A 21,534-nucleotide genomic window follows, 5' to 3' on the forward strand; every position below is an offset into this window, starting at 1 on the left:
GGGGCTGGTGCGGGATCGGGCAGTGTTTCGTTCTGCTGTGCATGGGGTCGCTATGAGTCGGAAACGACTCGACGGCACTTAACAACAACAACAACAGTGGGTGTTAAGTGATATCTCATGGTGCTTTTGATTTGCGTTACTTTAATGACAAATGATGTTCAATTTCTTCTCACGTGCTTTTTGGCCATTTGTTTATCTTCTTTGGAGAAATGTCTATTCAGACCATTTTCCCATTTCTTAATTGCATTATTTGTCTTTAAAAAGAATTCTTTATATATTCTAGATATGAGTCCACTGTCAGATATAAGATTTTCAAGTATTTTCTCCATGTTTTTAAATTTTCTTGATGATATCCTCTGAAGCACAAAATGTATTAATTTTTGTGAAGTCCAATTAATTTTTTCTTTTGTTGTTGGTGCTTTACATGTTGCATCAGAGAAGGCTCTGGTTAACCCAAGTCATGAAGATTTACTCTGTTTTCTTCTAAGAGTTTTATAATTTTAGTTCTTACATTTAGGTCTAAAATCTATCTTGAGTTAATATTTGTATATGGTGTGAGGCAGGGCCTAATTCCATTATTTTGTATGTAGACAGCCAGTTGTTCTAGGACTACTCTTTCTTCATTAAATTATCCTGGCACCTTTGTTGAAAATCAACTGATCATAACTTAAGGTTATTTTTCTAAATTTTCAATTCTATTGATCTATATGTCTATCTTTATGCCAGTACCACATTGTCTTGATTACTGTAGCTTTATAGCAAATTTGAAATCAGGAAGTATGAGTCCTCCAACACTACTTTCCTCACTCAGGACTGTTTTGTGTGGGTCCACTGCATTTTCACATGAATTTTAGGATTAGTTTGTAAATTTCTACAAAAAATTCTGCTTATTCACTTTGTTCCAGAGGCTGGCAGATGTGCTCCCAACACTGGTTCTGTATCTACAGCATAGGAGGCATGGACCCAGAGAAGAACACTGAATTCCTGGTTTATTAGTTTATGACCTGATTGGTAAAAAGAGTAAGAGGTCCAAAATTTTCAAATCAGAGGGAAGTTGGGATTTGGTTCCCACTGTTTTTGTGATCCTAAGATCCATAAATGAAAACTAAAAGAATAAGAAGGGCTTTATTATATATAAATGGCTCTGAATTCAGAATGTTAAAATGTTTTAGTTATATTATCATTTTTATAAGGTAGAAAAAACAAATGATTTCTAAGAAACTGAAATCTTCTGGCAAAATCATCAGAAATGTGGCTTTTATTGAAAGCCACAAGACAACAGGTTTATGTTAAATCTCAGGCTTTGGAGAAAACCAGACCAAAGTTAGAATCCCAGCTCTGCCATCTACTAACTAAATGAACTTGAACAAGTTGTATAGGCTCTCTAAGCCTCAATTTTCTCATCTATAAAATGGAGAGTCTATATTTCACAAGGTAATTGTGAAGCCTAGATGCATTAATGCGTTTGTGTGTGTGTTTATACTGCTGAGAATAGCACTTAGTACAAAGTGCTCAATAAATGGTAGCTCTCTTGATATTCTATATAAACCCACCCTGGACTCCAGATGTCTCTTATGTCCCCTCAGCAGATGTTTTCCAAATATTTGAATCCAGGAAGCAATTTGAAGAAAATCAAATGAAATAGGCTTTCTAAATGCCACTAAGATGACCAATCTCATTTTTTTTTTTTTTTTTTGTAAAAAGTGAAAAGTGAGGATAAAAATATTTGTTTCTTGGTGTTAATAAGAAAAATATGAAGAAAGTGCATCCCTTTCCAGTGTTCCTGATCCACAAAGTCACTCTGCGTCATGCCTCTACAGTATCAGTGTAATAATTAAATCATTTTTGATAATTAGCCTCAAATGGCCAAATATTGAAGTAAATTAAGAACAAAAATAATTTTCATTAGTTATACTTTTAGAGAAGTAACCCCTAGAAGAGAGGAGAAAAAAAAATTGACCAAATTTCTGAAAAAGCAACATAACCCTCAAAAAGACCACTGTCAATAATCGAACCTATACTATGACAGAAGTTTCTAACTTACTAAAGCCATCATCTGTAGGTCCAGAAAAAACTCTTTAGAGTAAAAATATAAGCAGGACTTGGTGATGCGTCACTGCCAAAGCAGGTCAGTGAAGCACCATGTCTCAAAATACTTAGGACAAGAAAGGAAAGCAAACTTGTGATATCACCAATTCAGATTTCTTTTAAAGATTCTTAAAAACAAGGAAAAACAGACTGAGTAGAGCATACAATCATCGATTATACTAAGCAAGTTAGAAATGAGCAAGGTAGCATGCACACAGCCTGGGAGATCACAATAGCTATACACGCTGCTCCCAATAATATGCACATCCCATGGTCTAAACACCAGCCTTAACAATAGGCTGCATGCTTCAAAAAGATCAAAAAGTCGCTCATAACACTGTTGATTAACAATGAGCGACTTTTTGATCTTTTTAAAGCATGCAAAATAAATCCGTTTACAAGTGTACTTATAAAATTCAGTGGGGTATAATATGAATATCCTCTTAAGGGTTCTAAAAAACAAGCAAATTCCTAAAGAAACAGTAAGTTACTCTTCTACATATCCATTAAGCTTATACTCCCTCAGGTTTCTGTTCAAATGACACTTGATCAGAGAGGTCTTTCCTGATCACACTGTATGCATAGCCATTTACACACCAGACCAATGACTAGCATTCCCCATTCACCTTACTCTTCTCTACTCTCTCCACAACATCTTACCACCATCTTACTACTGCACATGTATGTGTATCTTTAATGTAATCTATCTCCTTCGACTCCAGAAGAGCAAGTACTGTTTTATTCATTTCTGAGCCACCAGTAGACAGAAGAGAGCCCAACACATAGCAGATGCTCAATATTTACTGAATGTTGTTGCTGTTGGTTCTGTTAGTTGCCATCGAGTTGGTTCTGACTCATAGCAACCCTATGTACCCCATGGTGAAACACTGCTCAGTCCTGTGTATCCTCATAATCATTGCTATACCTGAGTGCATCTTTGCAGCAACTGTGTCCAATCTATCTTGTTGAGGGTCTTCCCTTTTTTCGCTGACCCTCTACCTTACCAAGCAGTATGTCCTTTTCCAAGAACTGGTCCCTATTGATAACATGACCAAGTACAAGAGACGAAGTCTCTGACCATTTTTGCCTCTAAGGAGCATTCCTACCATATTTCTTCCAAGACATATTTGTTCATTCTTCTGGCAATCCATGGTATTTTCAATATTCTTTGCCCAAACCACAAATTAAATGCAACATTCTTGTTCAGACTTCCTTAGTCATTGTCCGGCTTTCACATGCATATGAGGTGATTGAAAATAACATGGCTTGGGTTAGGGGCACCTTAGTCTTCAAAGTGACATCTTTGCTCTTTAACACTTTAAAGAGGTCTTTTATAGAAGATTTGTCCAGTGTGATATGTTTAATTTCTTCACTGTTGCTTCCATGGGCATTGATTGAGGATACAAGTAAAAAGATAACCTTCACAATTTGTGAGGATTTTAGTTTTATGTTGAGGTATAATCCATACTGTAAGCTGTAGTCTTTGATCTTCATTAGTTAAGTGCTTCAAGTCATCTTCATTTTCAGCAAGCAAGGTTGTGTCATCTGCATATTTCAGGTTAGTAATGAGTATTCCTCTGATCCTACCACCACGTTCTTCTTCATATAGTCCAGCTTCTTGGATTATCTGCTCAGCATACAGATTGAATAAGTAAGGTGAAAGGATACAACCTTAATGCACAACTTTCCTGATTTTAAAGCATATAGTATCCCCTTGTTCTGTCCAAACTACTTCTTAGTCTATGCACAGATTACTCATAAGCACAAGTAAATGTTCTGAAACTCCCATTCTTAGCAATGTTATCCATAATTTGTTACGATTCACACAATCGAATGTCTTTTCACAGTCAATAATATACAAGAAACACCTTTCTGATATTCTTTGCTTTCAGCCAAAATCCATATGACATCAGCAACAACATCCCTCATACTTCTGAAGCCAGAATGAATCTCTCTGCAAGTTCCCTATGTACTGCTACTATGCTTTTTAAATTTTCAGCAACATTTTTTTCTTGTGTGTACTATTAATGATATTGTTCAATAATTTCTGCAGTCTGTTGGATTACCTTTCTTTGGAATGGGCCCAAATAGGGATCTCTTCCTGTCAGTTTGCTAAGTAGCTATTTTCCAAATCTTAGTGTAAACAAGTGAGGGCTTCCAATGTTGCACCCATCTGTTGAAACATCTCACAGTAGGTATTCCGTTAATTCCTGGAAACCTGTTTTTCACTAATTCCTTCAGGACAGCTTAGACTTCTTCCTTCAGTGCCATCAGCTCTTGATCACATACTACTTCCTAAAATGGCTGAATGTCAACCAATTCTTTTTGGTACAGTGACTCTGTATTACGTTCATCTTCTTTTGATGCTTCCTGTATTGTTCAATATGGTGCCCATAGAATCCTTCAATACTGTAACTCAAAGCTTGAATTTTTTCTTCAGTTCCTTCAGCTTGAGAAATGGCAAGCACGTTCTTCCCTTTTAGTTTTCTAATTTCAGGTCTTTGCACATTTCATTATAAGTTACTCTGCCTCCTTGAGCCGCCCTTTGAAATCTGTCATTCAGCTATTTTATCTCATCATTCCTTCTATCTTCTTTAGATACTCTCCATTCAAAAGCAAGTTTCAGAGTCTCTTCTTACATCTATTTTGGTCTTTTTTTTTTTTTTTTTTTCCTCTCCTCTCCTTTCAACGACGTTTTACTTTCTACATGTGTTTTGTCCTTGATGTCTTTCCACAACTCATTGGGTCTTTGATCACTAGTCTTCATCAAATCTATTCTTCACATGGACTCTAAATTCAGGTGTGGCACACTCAAAGTTATATTTTGCCTCTTGTAAGGTTGTTTTAATTTTCTTCAGCTTCAACTTAGATTTGCATATGAGTAATTGATGATCTGTTCCACAGTCTACCCCTGACCTTGTTCTGACTAATGATATTGAGTTTCCCCTTCGTCTCTTTCCATAGATGTAGTCAACTGGATTCCTGTGTGTTCCATCTGGTGAGGTCCATGTGTACAGTCACGCTTTGTGTTGTTTAAACATGATATTTGCAATGAATAAGATGCTGTTCTTGCAAAATTCTATCATAAGATCTCTGGTGTCATTTCTATCACCAAGGTTGTATTTTCCAACTATCAATGCTGCTTCTTTGTTTCCGACTTTCTCATTCCAGCCACCAGTAATATCAATGCATTTTTATTGTATGTTTGATCAATTTTAGAGTGCAGAAGTTAGTAGAAATCTTCAATTTCTTCATCTTTGGCTTTAGTGGTTGGTGCATAAATTTGAGTAATAATAGTATAAACTTGTCTTCCTGATAAGCATATGATATTATCCTATCTCTACAGCATTATACATGAGGATAGATCTTGAAATGTTCTTTTTGAGGATGAATATGACACCATTCCTCTTCAATGTGTCATTCTTGGCATAGTAGACCATATAATTCTTGTGATTCAAAATGGCCAATACCAGTTCATTTCAGCTCACTAATGCCTAGGATATCCAGCTTTATGTGTTTCATTTCATTTTTGACTACTTCCAATTTTCCTAGATTCATACTTCATACACACCATGTTCTGATTATTAATAGATGTTTGCAACTATTTCTTCTCACTTTGAGTCATCCCACATCAGCAAAGGAAGGTCTCCAAAGCTTTACTCCATTCAGCTCATTAAGGTCATTTCTACTTTGAGGAGGTAGGTTTTCCCTAGTCATATGTTGAGTACATTCCTACCTGAGCGGCTCATCTTCCAGCACTATATCAGACAATGTTTCAGTGCTATTCATAAGGTTTTCCTTATGAATCACCTATTCATTTACTAAATAGGTTATTGAAAACAATCTACAACCAAGTTCTTCAGTGAATAGGGTAAGAAAGCTCAAAGGTTTTTTTCAGTGAGACTTTTACTTTCCTTCTCAAGTGCTTTTCTTTGCTTTTATTTCTTTTTCTGTCCCCTTCCCTTCCCCTCTTCCTTTCTTGAGAACACACCAGACAATGTTATATTTGCTTCAAGTGTCAAAGATCATTTGGAAAATTTGGAGAACAAAAGTCTACTGTATTTATCCATGCTATGGTGATGTTCCAAGATTCCTTTTTATTTCTTTTCTATTCAGTGAACTTGATTTTAGCCACACTTTTAAAGTAGAACCACTGGTGACAACTTCTCTTAGTTTTCCTTATCTCTGAATGTTTTATTTCCCCTCTTTATTCTTGAAGGATATTTTTTATTGGATATAAAATTATGAGTTGGCAGGCCTTCTTACTCAACGTTTGAAAACATTATGCCACTTCCTTCTCACCTCCATAGTTTCTGAAGAGAAATCCACTGTTATTCAAATTGTTTTTCTTCCATAAGTAAGGTATCATTTCTCTCTTGCTGCTTTCAAGAAATTTTCTTTTTTTTTTTTAGTTTTCAGACATTTGACTCAGATGTATCTTAGTATGGATTTCTTTGGTCTTAGCCTACTTCATGTTCATTCAGCTTCTTGAATATGTAAGTTTATGACTCTTGCCAAATATGAGAAATTTCCACCCTTATTTTTCAAATACGACTTTCAGCCCCACCATCTTCCTCCTGAGACTCTCCAGTGACATGAATGTCAGATCTTTTGTTACAGTCCCACAGATCTCTGAAACTCTCTTCATTTTTGCTCATTTCACTCTTTGTGGTTCAAATTGGGTAATTTCTACTGTCAAGTTGATTGATGAGTCTTTTCTCTGTCATCTCCATTCTGCTAATGAGCCCATCCTGTGACTTGTTATTTCAGTTTTGTGACTTGTTAGTTATTGTATTCTTCAGTTCTAAATTTCCAGTTGATTCCTCTTTGTATCCTGTTTGTTCAGCTAATATTTTCAATTTATTTGCTAGCTTTCTATTTTTCATTTGTTGAAAGTATATTTGTAATGGGTCAATGAAGCATTTTTATGATGGCTACTTTAAAATGGTTGCCAAACAATTCCAACACTTGTATCATGCTGGTGTTGGCATCAATTGTCTTTTCTCATTCACATTGAGATTTTCCTCATTCTTGGTATGAAAACTGATTTTACATTGTATCTGCCATATCATTCCCTGAGTCCTGAGGTGCTTAGACAGTCTGTTCCCTTCTCTGCACTTTTCACAGTCTTCTGCTTCATACATCATGCCCAAAGAATTTAGCTGAGAAGACCTCTTTAAAGTGCTGAAGAGCAAAGAGCCATACTATTTTCAATTGCCTCATATGCATGTGAAAGCTGGACAATGAATAAAGAAGATCAAAGAAGAGTTGATGCTTTTGAGTTGTGGTTTTGGCAAAGAATACTGAAAATACCATGGATTGCCAGAAAAATTAACAAATCTGTCCTGGAAGAAGTGCAGCTAGAATGTTCCTTGGAAGCAAGAATGGACAGGCTTTTCCTCACCTACTTTGGTCATGTTGTCAGAAGGGACCATTCCCTGGAGAAGGTATCATGTTTGGGAAAGTAGAGGGTCAGTGAAAAAGGGGAAGACCCTGAACTAGATGGATTGACACAGTGGCTACAGTGATGGATTCAGGTATAGCAAGGACTGTGAGGATGGTGCATGACCAGACAGTGTTTCGTTCTGCTATACACAGGGTTGCTATGAGTGGGAGCCAACTCAGTGGCATATAAGAACAACAACAGTGAAATGAATAGGAAGAAGTGCATCTACCCCACCTTGTCCATAGCTAGAAGTCTGCTCAGATGCTCTTCTGAAAAGTAAAGTCTGTTTGCCTGACACTATTAACAGTAAGCCTAAATAATATTAATAACTTTGTGTGGTGCACACTCCCCTAGATCATGAGCTCAGTCCCATTTCCATATCATGTGTGCTCACCTAGTAGCAAAGGATGGTTGCTCTGCATACATTTACACTGCTTATTTCATTACCTAGAATGTTCTCCCTTCTTTCCTCCACCTCCTCCTTCAAAGAACCACCCAAGAACCATTTTGGGACCATTACTTTGGGACATCTCTCTCCACTCCTTCTTCTCATACACAGTCTACCTTCTCTGCCCCAGATCTTAACTATCTCATGATCTGTTTTTCTTGAGGGAGGAGAAAATGCTTCACATGAGTATGGTACTACAGATTAAGTGCTTAGATGCAAAGGAGGCTCTCAAAAGTGGATTCAGATATTTTACAAAGTATTAAAAATGAAAAGAACCCAAGACCATATCTAATCCAACCCCTAAATTTTCAGATACAATATAAGCTCTTCATTTAAAAAATAAAAACAGAAACAGCACACAAACCTCAAAGGAACACAATAAAGACAATAATGGGGTATATCTTACGTAATTAACACAACACTAATCACTTCATTTACAGATCATTAGAAGCAATGATTACCTTGCCTTGAGAATAATCTCTACTCTTCTACAGAGAAGAGAAAATGTATTATCTTAAGATAAAATGCTTATTTCTGGACATAACAGTCAACATGCTTCAACCCTTCCTTAGGACTTCTGGATTAGTTTGCAGAGATAGCCAGTCCCTGGTGGTTTAACACTAGCAATTTTCCAGTCTTCCAGCTTAGAAGCTATCTGACTTGAAAATTAATTTTGTTTCACTATTCATTGCCTTTATCTTTACAGAAACTCCAGAATCACAAACAAAAACTCTAACATAGAGGCCAAAAGAAGTAAGAGAGAGAAAAGGCAACCTAACACCTTAAAGACAAAGGCCCCAGAGATTTTACCAAGAGGTCAAGGAGAATGTGACTCTTGTATGGTTCTCAGATCTCAGCTCAAATGATGCTTCCTTAGAGAGGCCCTCTCTGACCATGCTAATGCTGAACACTCCTACAACGCCTGCCTCTAAACCTATCACATTGTTCTCATTTGTTGCGTCATTTATTGTCATCATTTTTCAATATCTAAAATTGCCTAATTTGTTTACATTTTTGTTATCCAGCTGTCCTAGCAGAATGTAAAATAAAATCACTGCCATTGAGTCTATTTGACTCATAGTGACCCCTCCTTGGGTTTCTGAGGCAGTTATCTCTTCGGAAGTAGATTGCCTAATCTCCCTTCCAAGGAGTGGCTGGTTGGTGGGTTTGTAGCCTTCTGGTTAGTAGTCAAATGCCTTAGGCATTATGCCACCAGAGTTTTTTAACCACACTATTCACCAAACAGAATAATTTAGAAGACTTTTTTCTAAGTTTTGAAGTTTTTCTATAATTCAGCATACTTTGTAGACAATGTATAGATGCCATACTAGGGAAACCTAGTAATGCTGATATTTTAACCAATGATGTAATATACTCACTGGTACTTTGCAGCTAGGGCTCAGTTTCTACATACCATGATAGGAGTGGCCCTGCCTGTCTGGCTTAGTCACCTGGAATTTGCAGGGTCAGTAAGCTTTAAAACTAGGGATTGGAGGGTGTGGGGTATGAGGAGAGCTCAGCAAAGAGCATGGCTATCGATGGCACAAACGAAGGTGGAACAGGGCAAAACAGTATCTAACTGAGATGGACATGGAAAGATAATGGGGAAATAAATACAAGGACTTACGTAAAGTGCCAACAGTGAGTGCTACAAGAGTTCTTTATAACTGTCTCAGTCAAGCCAGTGCTTAATATGCCTAAATTATTGCTCTCTCTCATGTGGTCTACAGCAGTTTTTCTCAAACTGCAAAAGCATTAAGAGCCACCTGAGAGCTTGGTAAAACACAGAAATTTGCACTTCTCAAAAGCTCCCAGCTAATGCTATACTGCTGTTCTGCAGCTCTCATTTGGAGTAGCAAGGCTCTATAGCTGTGCTGCCCAATGTAGCAGTCAGTCACATGTGGCTATTGAGCACTTAAATGTGTCTAGTGTAATTCAAGAACTGAATTCTAGTTTAATTTAAATTAATTTAAACTTAAATAGTCACATGCAGCTGGTGGTTAATGTACTAGAGAGCACATTTCCCTCATCATAGAAAGTTCTATAGAACAGAGCTACTCATGAGTGATGCTGCAAAGTTGAGAAAAAGAAAGCTGGAGCAGCTAATGCTGTCCTTCACTGGTGGGCTGGGGACAGAGGGAAAGTGTCTATGGAGTAAGTCTTAACCCTCAGTATTTGGAAACAGTGCTTCAAACCACACCCACTGTCTCTGCTGAAGTGAGTTTGCTTAAAAGGCAAAAGGTTTGAGAAACAATGCATATATGCCTCTGTATTGCAATCTGACACCTAGAACTTGACTCCAATCTGTACTGCCTTGGAAGATAAAAGCTTTGAACAAGACTATCAGTTGCTTGGATAGTTCTGACTGCCTGAGAGGTCATGATGTCTGGAGGGAGCGGCAGAAGAATGTAGCCAGAGCAGCTGACAGGGCAGGCAGCTCCCCTAGAGGCACTAGTTTTTATCAAGTAGAAGTATTACCTGATTTACGTGCTATAAATTCCTAGAAAGTCAGACTCACCTATATCCAGCATAAGAGGGAAAACATTGGAAATTCAAAGCCAAGGATACATCTGTTAAATCTGTCATTTTAGGTTATCTGTTATCATTTTCACACATATGGAGGACTAGCTGAACTCACGTTAAACACCTTGATGTCGCTTCTGTTTCTTATTTCTTCCACAAGTGCCAGTGGTTTTCCTTTAGGGATTGGTATTGTTCCAAGGACTATGATTCCTGGGGTGGACAGTGTCTGATGAACAACTTGTATGAAAGTCTGACTGAAGAGCTCCATTCTCCCAATTTCATCTATAACACAGACACGCTGCCCTGGGCCACTGATACCTGCCTGAAAATAAGAAAGACATTCATTTAAACACCCAAGTCACAGTGACCAAAAGGGCCAGTAGTTCTTCCCATACCCATTACTCACTAACCAATAGTCATGCCAAGGAAAGTCAACTTTTCTTTGGAAATTAGGAGATCATTCTCATAGCTACATGGAGCAGTTAATTAGCGAAATGATGTAGAAAGGCTCCCTTAAAGATATAACACATGGGAGAGCTCTGGTGGTGCAGTACCTAATGCATTTGACTGCTAACCAGAAGGATGGTCATTCAAACCCACCAGCCACTCCACAGAAGGAAGATGGGGCAATCTACTTCTGTAAAGATTTATTGCCTTGGAAAACCAAGGGGGGTCACTATAAGTCAGAATCAATTTGATGGCAGGTTTTTTTTTTTTTTTTTTTGGTATGTATATGTAGGGTAAAAGATCAAGTTTTACCCTAAAAACCAAAAACAAAAAACTGCCATTGAGTCATTTCCAAGACTGTAAATCTTTACGGAAGTAGATTTCCCTGTCTTCCTTCCATGGAGCAGCTGGTAGGTCTGAACTGCTGACCTTCCAGTTAGCAGTCAAGTATCTTATCCACAACACCACCAGAGCTTCTTAGTTTTACCCTAATGTGGCCTTTGTCCTTGGTTCCAGAGAAATAAGCACTGGAATAATTGGGGTGCTCTGGTCTGGGACTTCCAGGCCACACCTGAGAATTTGTGCTGGCAAGTGAAGGGCTAGCCATACCAGAAAAGTCTCACTTGGGAGGCTGATATAAACTAGTCTTAGGAGGCTAGTCCATAAAAGCCCAGAAGACTAAGGCACAGAGGACTTTCTGCTTGGCAAAAAATATCTGTTCTCAGGAGGGTAGCATGTCCTTTGGGGCACTGGAAGCTCTGCACTGGGAACGCTCTCAGACCTCACCCTATGTATCTCTATGTGTATCCTTTTTGGCTATAATTAATCTGTAATCATAAGCATGGCAAACTCTCCATGAATTCTGTGAGTCATTCCAATCAATTATCACACCCAAAGGGGCAGTGGAAGCTAGTAGGTCAGAAAGTAAGGGTGTCATGTGGACTCCTGAGGTTACAGATGGCATCCTGCAAGGGTAGTGAGAAACCAGCCCAAACCTGATTAAAAAAAAAAAAAACCAAACTCACTGCTGTCGAGTCAGATCCGACTCATAGTGACCCCTCCTTGGGTTTCCAAAGCGGTATCACTATGGAAACAGACTGCCCAACCTTCCTTCCGAGGAGTGGCTGGTGGGTTTGAACAGCTAGCCTTCTAGTTAGCAGTCAAATGCCTTATGCACTATGCCACCAGAGACTAGAAGGTCAGAAAGTTGAGGTGTCCTGTGCAATCCTCAAACTTATCTCTGACATCTGCCTCTTGGGTAGTCTGAAGGATAGTGTGCTCTTAAAGGAGTGTGTCCCGCAGGCTCCCAAACCTGCAGCTTTCTGCCTCTTGGGTAGTCTGAAGGATGGTGTCCTTTTAACTTATGAGTTCTGACCTTGTACCAGACACCTATGGTCACAGAGAGAGAGAGAATATTGCGGGGAGAGCTGGCACATTCCCAGAAGTGGGAATGTGAAGACAGGATTACTATACACATTTTAGGAATTGGATTCATGGTGGTTCTTAATGCACACCCTGAGACACTGAGTTTCTCTGGTAATTTTTACCCCTCTAGACAAAACAAAAAACCAAACTCACTGCCATTGAGTCAATTCAACTCATAGCGACCCCTCCTTGGGTTTCTGAGGCGGTATCTTTACAGAAGTAGATTGCACAATCTTCCTTCCAAGGAGTGACTGGTGGGTTTGAACCACCAGCCTTCTGGTTAGCAGTCACATGCCTTAGGCACTACACCACCAGAGAATAGCCCCAATAATAAACACATTTTATACTTACACATGCCAAGAAAATAAATGGGGAACAAATGCGTCAAGTTTAAAAGAAATGAGACACCAAGCCAGACACCCTTATTAATAATACTGGTTTTTCTTTTTCAGTTTTAATTTGGAGTCTTATGATATTCTTTGTCTGTTGGGCAGGAGGTAACTACTGCAGGCAGATGCCTATGTATTTCATTATCAGGGCTATGAAGGTTTGTGGAAAGAAATGAAAACTGGAAGGAAAGGTATCTTAGTTTAAAAAAAATGGTGAGGATTTCTTATGACTATACAAATTCACTCACTTACTTAAAAACTGCACCCAAACAGGTATAGAAGCCAGCCTCCAAAAGTCCTAACGATACAGTTGCCTGGGATTCACATCTTTATGTGGTCCCTACCTACAATGTACCAGGGTCTACGTCACCAATAGAAAATGGGAGAATGACAATTCTGAGACCAGGTTACAAAAGACTGCCATTTCTGTCTTAGACTTGTTTTCTCTCTCTTAGATCACTCATGCAGGAGAAAGAGAAATGTCATGTTGTGAAGACACTCAAGCGGTTTATGAAGAAACTCATAGTGAGGAACTAAGGTCTCCAACACCCACATGAGTAAATTTGGGAGTGGGTCCTTCCCAGTTGACAGTTCAGATGACCATGCTATAGGCAACAACTTGACTGCAGCCTCAGAAGAGACCCTGCACAAGAACCACCCAGCCAAGTCATACTTGGATTCCTGACCTTCAGAAACTTTGGGAAAGAACAAATGTTTGTTCTTTTAAGCTCTGGGGTAATGTTCTCATGAGAAAGTATTGTTAAGAGTAAGTTCCTATGACTTTGTTTAATTTTTCCACAGAAGAGACACAATAGAACATATAACGATTGCTGACTGACAGATATATTTTATATCTTTGCATGATGATTATTTTGAAAGCTGTATAAAAAAAAAAAAAAAAAAATCTCACTGCCATGGATTCCGAGGAGGTATCTCTATGGAAGTAGATTGCCCAGTCTGCCTTCTGAGGAGTGCCTGGTGGATTTGAACTACCAGCCTTCTGGTTACCAGTCAAATGCCTTAGGCACTAGGCCACCAGAGCTCCTTGAAACTGTATAGCCTTTAATAATGACATCAATAAAGTCCCAAAATGTATGCCTGAGTTAAGCTTCTGCTGCTGTTGTTGCTGTTGTTATGTGCCGTCGAGTCGGACCTGACTCATAGTAACCCCTTCTTGGGTTTCCGAGGCACATAGTGGCTAAGGCACTTGACTGCTCACCAGATGGCTGGTGGTTCAAACCCATCAGCCACTCCTCGGAAGGAAGGTTGGGCAATCCTACTTCCGTAGTGATACTGCCTCGGAAACCCAAGGAGGGGTCGCTATGAGTCAGGGCTGACTCGACGGCACATAACAACAACATAACAACAATCACTGCGAAGTAGATTGCCCCATCTTCCTTCTGAGGAGTGGCTAATGGGTTTGAACTGCCAGTCTTCAGAGTTAAGCTGTAGTTTGGTCAAATTCCAAATATCAAAACTAATGTGATTAGTGAGGTATACTGTGGTAGCCAGTGACCAGTAAGTGGCAGATAAAACGATGAAGATTTTATCAAGCCCATGAGAGATTCTACTTCCGTAGTGATACCACCTTGGAAACCCAAGGAGGGGTCATTCTGAGTTGGACTCGACTCCATGGCAGTGAGTATGATTTTTTGGTTTTATATGAAATTGTGTGCTCTAATCTGGGCCAGGGATTGGAAGACTACAGTAGAGCAGTGTTTTTTCAGACTATTAAGTACCAAACCAAAAACCAAACTCACTGCTGTGGTGTCGTTTCCAATTCATAGAGACTCCTCTTTTGGTTTCCAAGGTGGTATCTTTATGGAAATAGATTGCCCAATCCTCCTTCCGTGGAGTGGCTGGTGGGTTTGAACCAACTGTCTCCTGGTTAGCAGTCAAATGCCTTAGGCACTACACCACCAGAAAACAGTACTTTTTGAAATTTTCCCACCCATTTTATTAGGATAAAGACCAGAAAGGAGTCCATTATAATTACCTAAAAGTGATCTCAACAGTCTCCCAAACTTCAGTTTCTGATGTACTTTATTTTTTTACCTTTAAAATGAGTTTACTTGTCTGAAAACTTTGTCCCGCTTCATTTGTTCCTCTTAGGGGCACGGATGCGGTTTTATTCATATTTACATTTTCCATGGAATTAATGATGCTGAAAAATTGAGAAGGAAAGCTGAGTAGCTAAGGCTGTTTTCCACCAGTGAGGTGGGGGAGAGAAGGAGAGTGTGTATGGAACAATTTACTATTCATTCCAGGTTTGTCTTCAAAATGACTGCCAAATTTGGGAGAAACAGAAAATCTATCAGCCTCCTGTTTGTGAGCATAAAAACAGACAATCCCACAAGTATGTTTCTGTGTTTCTGGAAGCAAGCCTCTCCAACTGATATGACTCTTACCAAGGAGTATTTAGAGCATTTTGCTGTCTCAAGAGACTATTAATACTATAGATGTCGTTATTCCAGAGGCTACCATCTAAGAGCTAAACAGAATTCATCAGGTACATCACAATGACAGTGTTGAAAGCAGCCAATTGAAACAACAATGACAACAACAAAAAAAAAACAATTTGAAGGAATGTGTGTGCATGTCAACTTGTATTCATGAATGTTTCTATGTGTGGGGGGTCATATGCATGTGGGCATGTCCACTAATATACATATGTAAGGTAAAGCACATGGCTCAAAACACCACCCTTCCTGCAGTTCCCTAGAGGTTTCACCAATAACAGTGCTCACCCACATTGTTTAAACTCTATATACTTAGCAAAGACATCTGGATATACATGCATACGTTACTTTCCACAAAATGAAAACACTCATTTTAAAACCTTAGTTTATATAAAATCCTCATGCTGCCTAGTACTAGGGACTTTTTACTATCTAGAACAAAAGCAATCTCAAATACAACTCAGATTTTTCATGAAAAATGGAAATTATTCACACTCAATTGAGAGTTATGTCAGATGCCAAGCCATTCATAACTTTACAAATGCCCAGCTTGTCTTGGCATAGTGCCTAAGGCATTTGACTGCTAACCAGAAGGCTGGAAGTTCAAACCCACTAGCCACTCCTCAGAAGGAAGACTGGGCAATCTACTTCCGTAGAGATACTTCCCAAGGAGGGGTCACTATGAGTCAGATCCAACTCAACTGCAATGAGTTTTTTTTTTTTTTTTTTTATATACTCAAAATACCAAACCCACTGCCACCAAGTCAATTCTGACTCATAATGACTCTATAGAATTTCCAAGGTAGTAAATTACCTGGTATGGCTTTTCTAGACATAAGTCTTTGTAAACTCCATGGTGGAATTTGCTATGAGCAACTGAGGAGCTCTTGATTATTAAAGTTATCCACTTGGGGTATTTCTATTGAGAGTGGCACAAAGCAATGTTCTGGGAAGTTCGCGCTCTCTCAGGTACTAAGAATTCTAATGTAATGGTCGGTTAGTTTGGCCACTTTGCAGGCTCAAAAGGAGCCCTCCTAGAGGCAAAAAGTCTGGCTGCTGGCTGAGAAAGACGTGCTGCTGAAAGAAATGTGCTCTTGAGGGACATGAGAGATATGCTACTGAGAGGCCTCAAGAGACACGCACTGCTGAGAGAGACTGAGTATTGTTCCTGAACTTGAATTGTAGCCTGGTGCTTCCCTGATAAACCCCACAATCTGTGAGTTCTGTGTGGCCAATGCAGCGAATTATCGAACCCAGCAGAGAGGAGGTGGGTGCTGTGGGAGGAGTGGTTAGTGTCAAGGTTGGTGAAAGGGCTGGAAGGAGGCAGCATGTCTGGCTTTGCAGGGATAGACCTTGGGCTACTGATGGTGATTCTGTCTTCCTCTTGTGTGGTTAGAGGAGGTCAGAAGATGTGGCCTCCTTGCCCCTTTACCACCAAGGTTGTAAATTTTTAGGGAAGTCTCTCTCCCCCAGAGTGGCTGGTGAGTTCAAACTGATGACCATTTGGTTAATAGCTGAATGTGTTGGCCAAGGTACACCTTGCACTAAAAATAGGAACTACTATCATAAGGAGCTCTGGTGGTGCAGTGCTTAAGGCATTTGACTGCTAACCAAAAGTTTGGCAGTTCAAACCCAACAGCTGCTTCTCAGAAGGAAGATGGGGCAATCTACTTCCATAAAGATTTACCACCTTGAAGGTAAACCAATGGGGGTCACTATGAATCATAACTGAATTGATGGCAGGGGGTTTGGTCTTTGGTTTTCATTATATTCAAAACTGTTTTCCTTCTACACAAATGGAAGCAACTTTAGAGTAAAACAAAAATTGAGTCAATGAACAATCTTAGCTTTATTTCTATGGTCTCAAGTTCTCTTCCAAATTGGTAACACATTAGACATGCAGGTTTGAATACTTTTGACACTCCAGCCCAGCTCTCCCATTTTTAGATGTGGGAATAGTAAGGACAAGCTCTGAGAGGAATTGTGAAGAGCTGTGGTGGGTATGAGGTAGAGGGACTTTTTGCTGCACTGTCATGGTCACTGTGCACACTATTTGGGCACTGTCTTTCCGCCCCTGCATGCCCTCACTCCAAGTAACATAGGCTCATGTCATTCTTTGATGGCTACACTGTCGACCATTGTGTTACCACACCTTCCTGGCCACACCTCTGTGTTAAGCTTACATGTTAGTTCATTATAAGCTTTTAGTGTCACAAAGAATGAGAAAAACTTCTTTGTGCAAAGTACATTTTCAGATCCTCTGTTCTGAGGAAGAAGAATTTCCTTGGGATAGGGTCCTAAAATTGACCACTGAGGGGTAAGAGAAACAATGAATAATTTTATAGTTTAGTTGCATTCTGTCAGTTTGCTTTCTGGAATGATAAAATCAATTTAGAGCAACAAAAAAATCTTTGTACTAGTTATACCGGAGAGTGGAAAATAGTACAACATGTTTGGTCCATTCTTTACTCTTTAAATGCACTTCAAAGAATAGAAAGAAAATATAGACATAAAATATTCAATTTTATATAACCAAAATATCAAACCAAGAAAGAGGATATAACTAGTCTTTACTTCATTCTAATTATTTGTATAATCAGTAGAAATACTGATTATATCACAGTATTACAGTTTTAAAACATTTTTTAAAAAAAGTATCAGACATACCAACTGACTTCTGAACCCAACCACCTGGAACAGCCATTATCAAAAGTTATGGGAAGAAAGATGTCTGCCAGAAGTTAGGCAGCAGAATTCTAGTCGTTCCCAACACAGCCCTAAAGTCTGGTGAGTTAGAAAGGCATGGGTTATCTGGGCAAATGGTGGTAACAACCGTCCCCACTGAACAAGCTCCAACTCCCTCACCCCACTTAAGTTATTAGCTAAATATGCAAGGCTACTATTAGACATTTAAGTTTTTTATTAAACGCCTTAGCGCTTCAAAATACTTTAGCAATCTGCTGGGATGTCGATAACGTGTCCTCACGGAATAAAATCACATGCTGACAAGATAGGATAAGACATCTAGACTGTACAATGCATCTCTGAGCCTAGCCCTTCCCCACTTAGACAATGGGGTGGAAGCTGCTCCCACCAGCGACTTTGCATCTGACCCCCCCACACACCTCAAGCCAACTAGTGCTGCAGTCCTCCTAGATGTCCTAAATGGCCTTGCTGGACCTCACAAGCATCATGCGATACAATAACCTGCCTGAACTGCATTAGAACCACACCCTGGGTATTTTCTAAGCTACCAAAACTATCCTAGGACTGAAACAGCATATACTGGCTCACAGCCCAGAGGGATCCAAGGCCTTGGAAGCAGCCTGGACACTGGGCAAATGGGACTCCATGATACACTGATAGAACTGCTCGACAGTTCCCTGGCAAACACAAATCAAACTGGTAAATTGAGTTTCTACTCAAGGTACTGTCTGCCCATATATCATTCAACATCTAAAGAAAACTAGTAAGAAGTATCCCTATATTTAGCAACTCCAATGAGTCTCTGGATGGTGCAGTTAAGGACTTGACTCCCAAATGAAAGGACAGCAGTTCAAGCCCACCCAGAAGTGCCTCAGAACAAAGGGTTGGCAATCTACTTCTAAAAGATCAGAGCCATGGATATAGCAGTTCTACTCTGACAAATAATGGGTGGACATGAGTGGGAATCAACTCGATGGGAAACTAGTTTGCTTCTGTATTCAGTAGGCATCAGCAACTATTTTACAGATGAGGACATGAAACTTAGGGATTAAGTGCCTTTACCCAAATTCCTATAGCTCGTAAGTAAGAGAGCTAAGAATCAAACCCAAGATCATCTGATTCCAAAGCACTTTTCTATATCCAGTGTGCACACTTTCATTATGAAATAGGGAAAAGAATTACACCTAAAAAAAAAAAAAAAAACCCTATGGGGCCCAGTTCTACCCTGACATGACCATCATGAGTTGGATTTGACTCAACAGCAACTGGTTTTGGGCTAAAAGAGTGAAAATGATCATGTTAAAAAAAAGAAAGAAAGAAGTCCATCTAACCATGAAGAAACTACATTTTCTTTCTCTCCAATGATAAGAAACAAAGCTCTAGTTTCTAGGGGTTTACACAGGCATAGACATAAGAACCTTAATTTTTTTTTTTTTTTTTTGAATAATCATTTCATTTCTTCCAATTACTCAGAGAGAACTACATATTTTGGATCTCAGAACAATATCACCAATATCACTTTACCAGGTATGAATCAATTATGATCCAATTTAGTGGGAACATTCAACCTAGAGGTGAAGGGATCTCTGTCTCTGCCCAGGAGTACAACCCTCTGCACACAGCAGCAGATGTGACCATGGACTCCAGTGTCTACTAATTCCTTCCCCTTTATCACCTGACAGTGTTTACAAAAACTATTTTTTAAAAAACATTTCTTGCTTAGTAAAAATTTTTATCAATGTATAAGCTTTTGATAAAAATTTATTATCTTTGATGCCTTGTATCTCTTTCCTTATTAGGAAATACCTAGAGGAGAAAAAGTTAATTGTTTTTGGTACAGTGAGATGATGATGACTTACTTATTACAGAGGTAACTAGAGATGAACAGAGCAAAGTACAAATTAGATTAGGAAAAATCAACCATTATGGCTTTTTTAGTTCAGCTTTTGGATGTACAGTAATTTTATGTTTGTTAATTACTGCCTACCTTGTTATAAAAAGATTTCTAAAGTCAGTAGTTAACTTTGCATGCCAGCTAGAGCCTCAAGAGAAAATTATTTTTATCTCAAAATGATCTAATAAAGTTTAGGTAAAATTAGAATTGTTGTTGTTGTTGTATGTGCCGTCGAGTCGGACCCGACTCATAGCGACCCCTCCTTGGGTTTCCGAGGCAGTATCACTACGGAAGTAGATTGCCCCATCCTCCAAAATTAGAATTAGCTGGGGAAATTTTGATGACTAGAATGTGTACACAACCTTAAAGTATCTCCCCATTTACTACTTCTTAGTTTCAAAGGAAAAGACAGTAATTATGCAGTAGATCAATTTCTTGATCAAGTGATCAAAATTAATATCACCAGTGAGGGGCAAATGGACGTCATATGCCTGCAGATGAGATCCCTGAGAAGGTTACATAATCACTTATGTAGTGTTCCAACCAGGGGACAACTTGAATCTAATCATAAGGAAACATAAGAAAACACCAGAAGATGAACATTCTATAGTAATAAAGGAAGAAGTAGAATTATATTTGAAAATGTGTCATAAAAGACAAGAATGACTATGAAAATGTTCCAGATTAGAGGTGGCAAGTTCAAACTGAAGCTGAGAAAATTAAAATAAGTCTGTTTTGGTTCTCTAGTACCACTCTAACAGAAGATACCACAAATGGGTGGTATCAACAAAGGGGTTTATTCTCTTACTGTATAGGAAGCTAGAAGTCTGAGTTCAAAGTGCCACCTCTAGGAGCTGGGTGAAAGCCCCTCAAACTTGGGCTTCAACTCTGCCTCTTGCTCCCAGCCCACTGGAGCTACAGGCAACTAAGGCAGCTGCCAACTGCTGAGGCTGACAAACACAAGGACAACAAGTACAATGGCACAGTCCCAAAATTATCGAATAATCATAAAATCATGATTGGTGGTCACTAATTTAAGTCCAGTAACAGTCACAAGATCGGCAGACAACATGGCAGGCTGCTGAATGATGACATAGACATAGCTACATGGAGGATTCAAGCGTGCCAAAAGCTGCTGAGATCTTTCTCAAAACTTCTCCTTATATACTGGAAACAGATCACATCCCTAAGGCAGATACTCAGCTGTTCCAGTAGATTCCAACAAGGGGTTGATTACCAGTCTCATTATGAGGAGTAACTACTTCTAGCTGGACAGCCACTCAAAACCAGGCCCAGCCAAGTCAACACATAACCTTAACTACCACAAAATCCACGAGAATTAAATACAACCTTGAATATGTTGTTGTGGTTGTTAGGTGCCGTTGAGTCATTTCGGACTCATAGCGACCCCATGCACAGCAGAACGAAACACTGCCCGATCCTGTGCCAGCTCCACAATCCCTGCTATACTTGAGCCCATCATTGCAGCGACCATGTCAATCCATCTTGTTGAAGGCCTCCCCCTCTTCCGTTGACCCTCCACCTTACCAAGCATGACATCCTTCTCCAAGGAATGGTACCGACTGACAACATGACCAAAATAGGTGAGACGAAGTCTGGCCATTCTCGCTTCCAAGAAGCATTTTGGGTGCACTTCCTCCAGGACAGATCTGTTAGTTCTTTTAGCAGTCCATGGTACTTTCAGCATT

The 21,534-nt window shown here is 39.3% G+C and overlaps 1 protein-coding gene across 1 annotated transcript in view; it reads right to left on the minus strand.

The window, feature by feature from the left end:
• The window catches only part of NTPCR (nucleoside-triphosphatase, cancer-related), a 110,730-nt gene that overhangs the window by 10,181 nt on the left and 79,015 nt on the right, over nucleotides 1–21,534 (minus strand). The window contains exon 4 of the mRNA XM_042780640.1: nucleotides 10,621–10,827. Within this exon, the coding sequence (XP_042636574.1) occupies nucleotides 10,621–10,827 (207 nt within the window). The remainder of the gene's footprint in view (nucleotides 1–10,620; nucleotides 10,828–21,534) is intronic.

The sequence above is a fragment of the Orycteropus afer genome, unplaced genomic scaffold, assembly GCF_000298275.1.
Source record: "Orycteropus afer afer isolate SDZICR_OR568_19922 unplaced genomic scaffold, OryAfe1.0 scaffold00050, whole genome shotgun sequence".
Lineage (NCBI taxonomy): Eukaryota > Metazoa > Chordata > Mammalia > Tubulidentata > Orycteropodidae > Orycteropus > Orycteropus afer.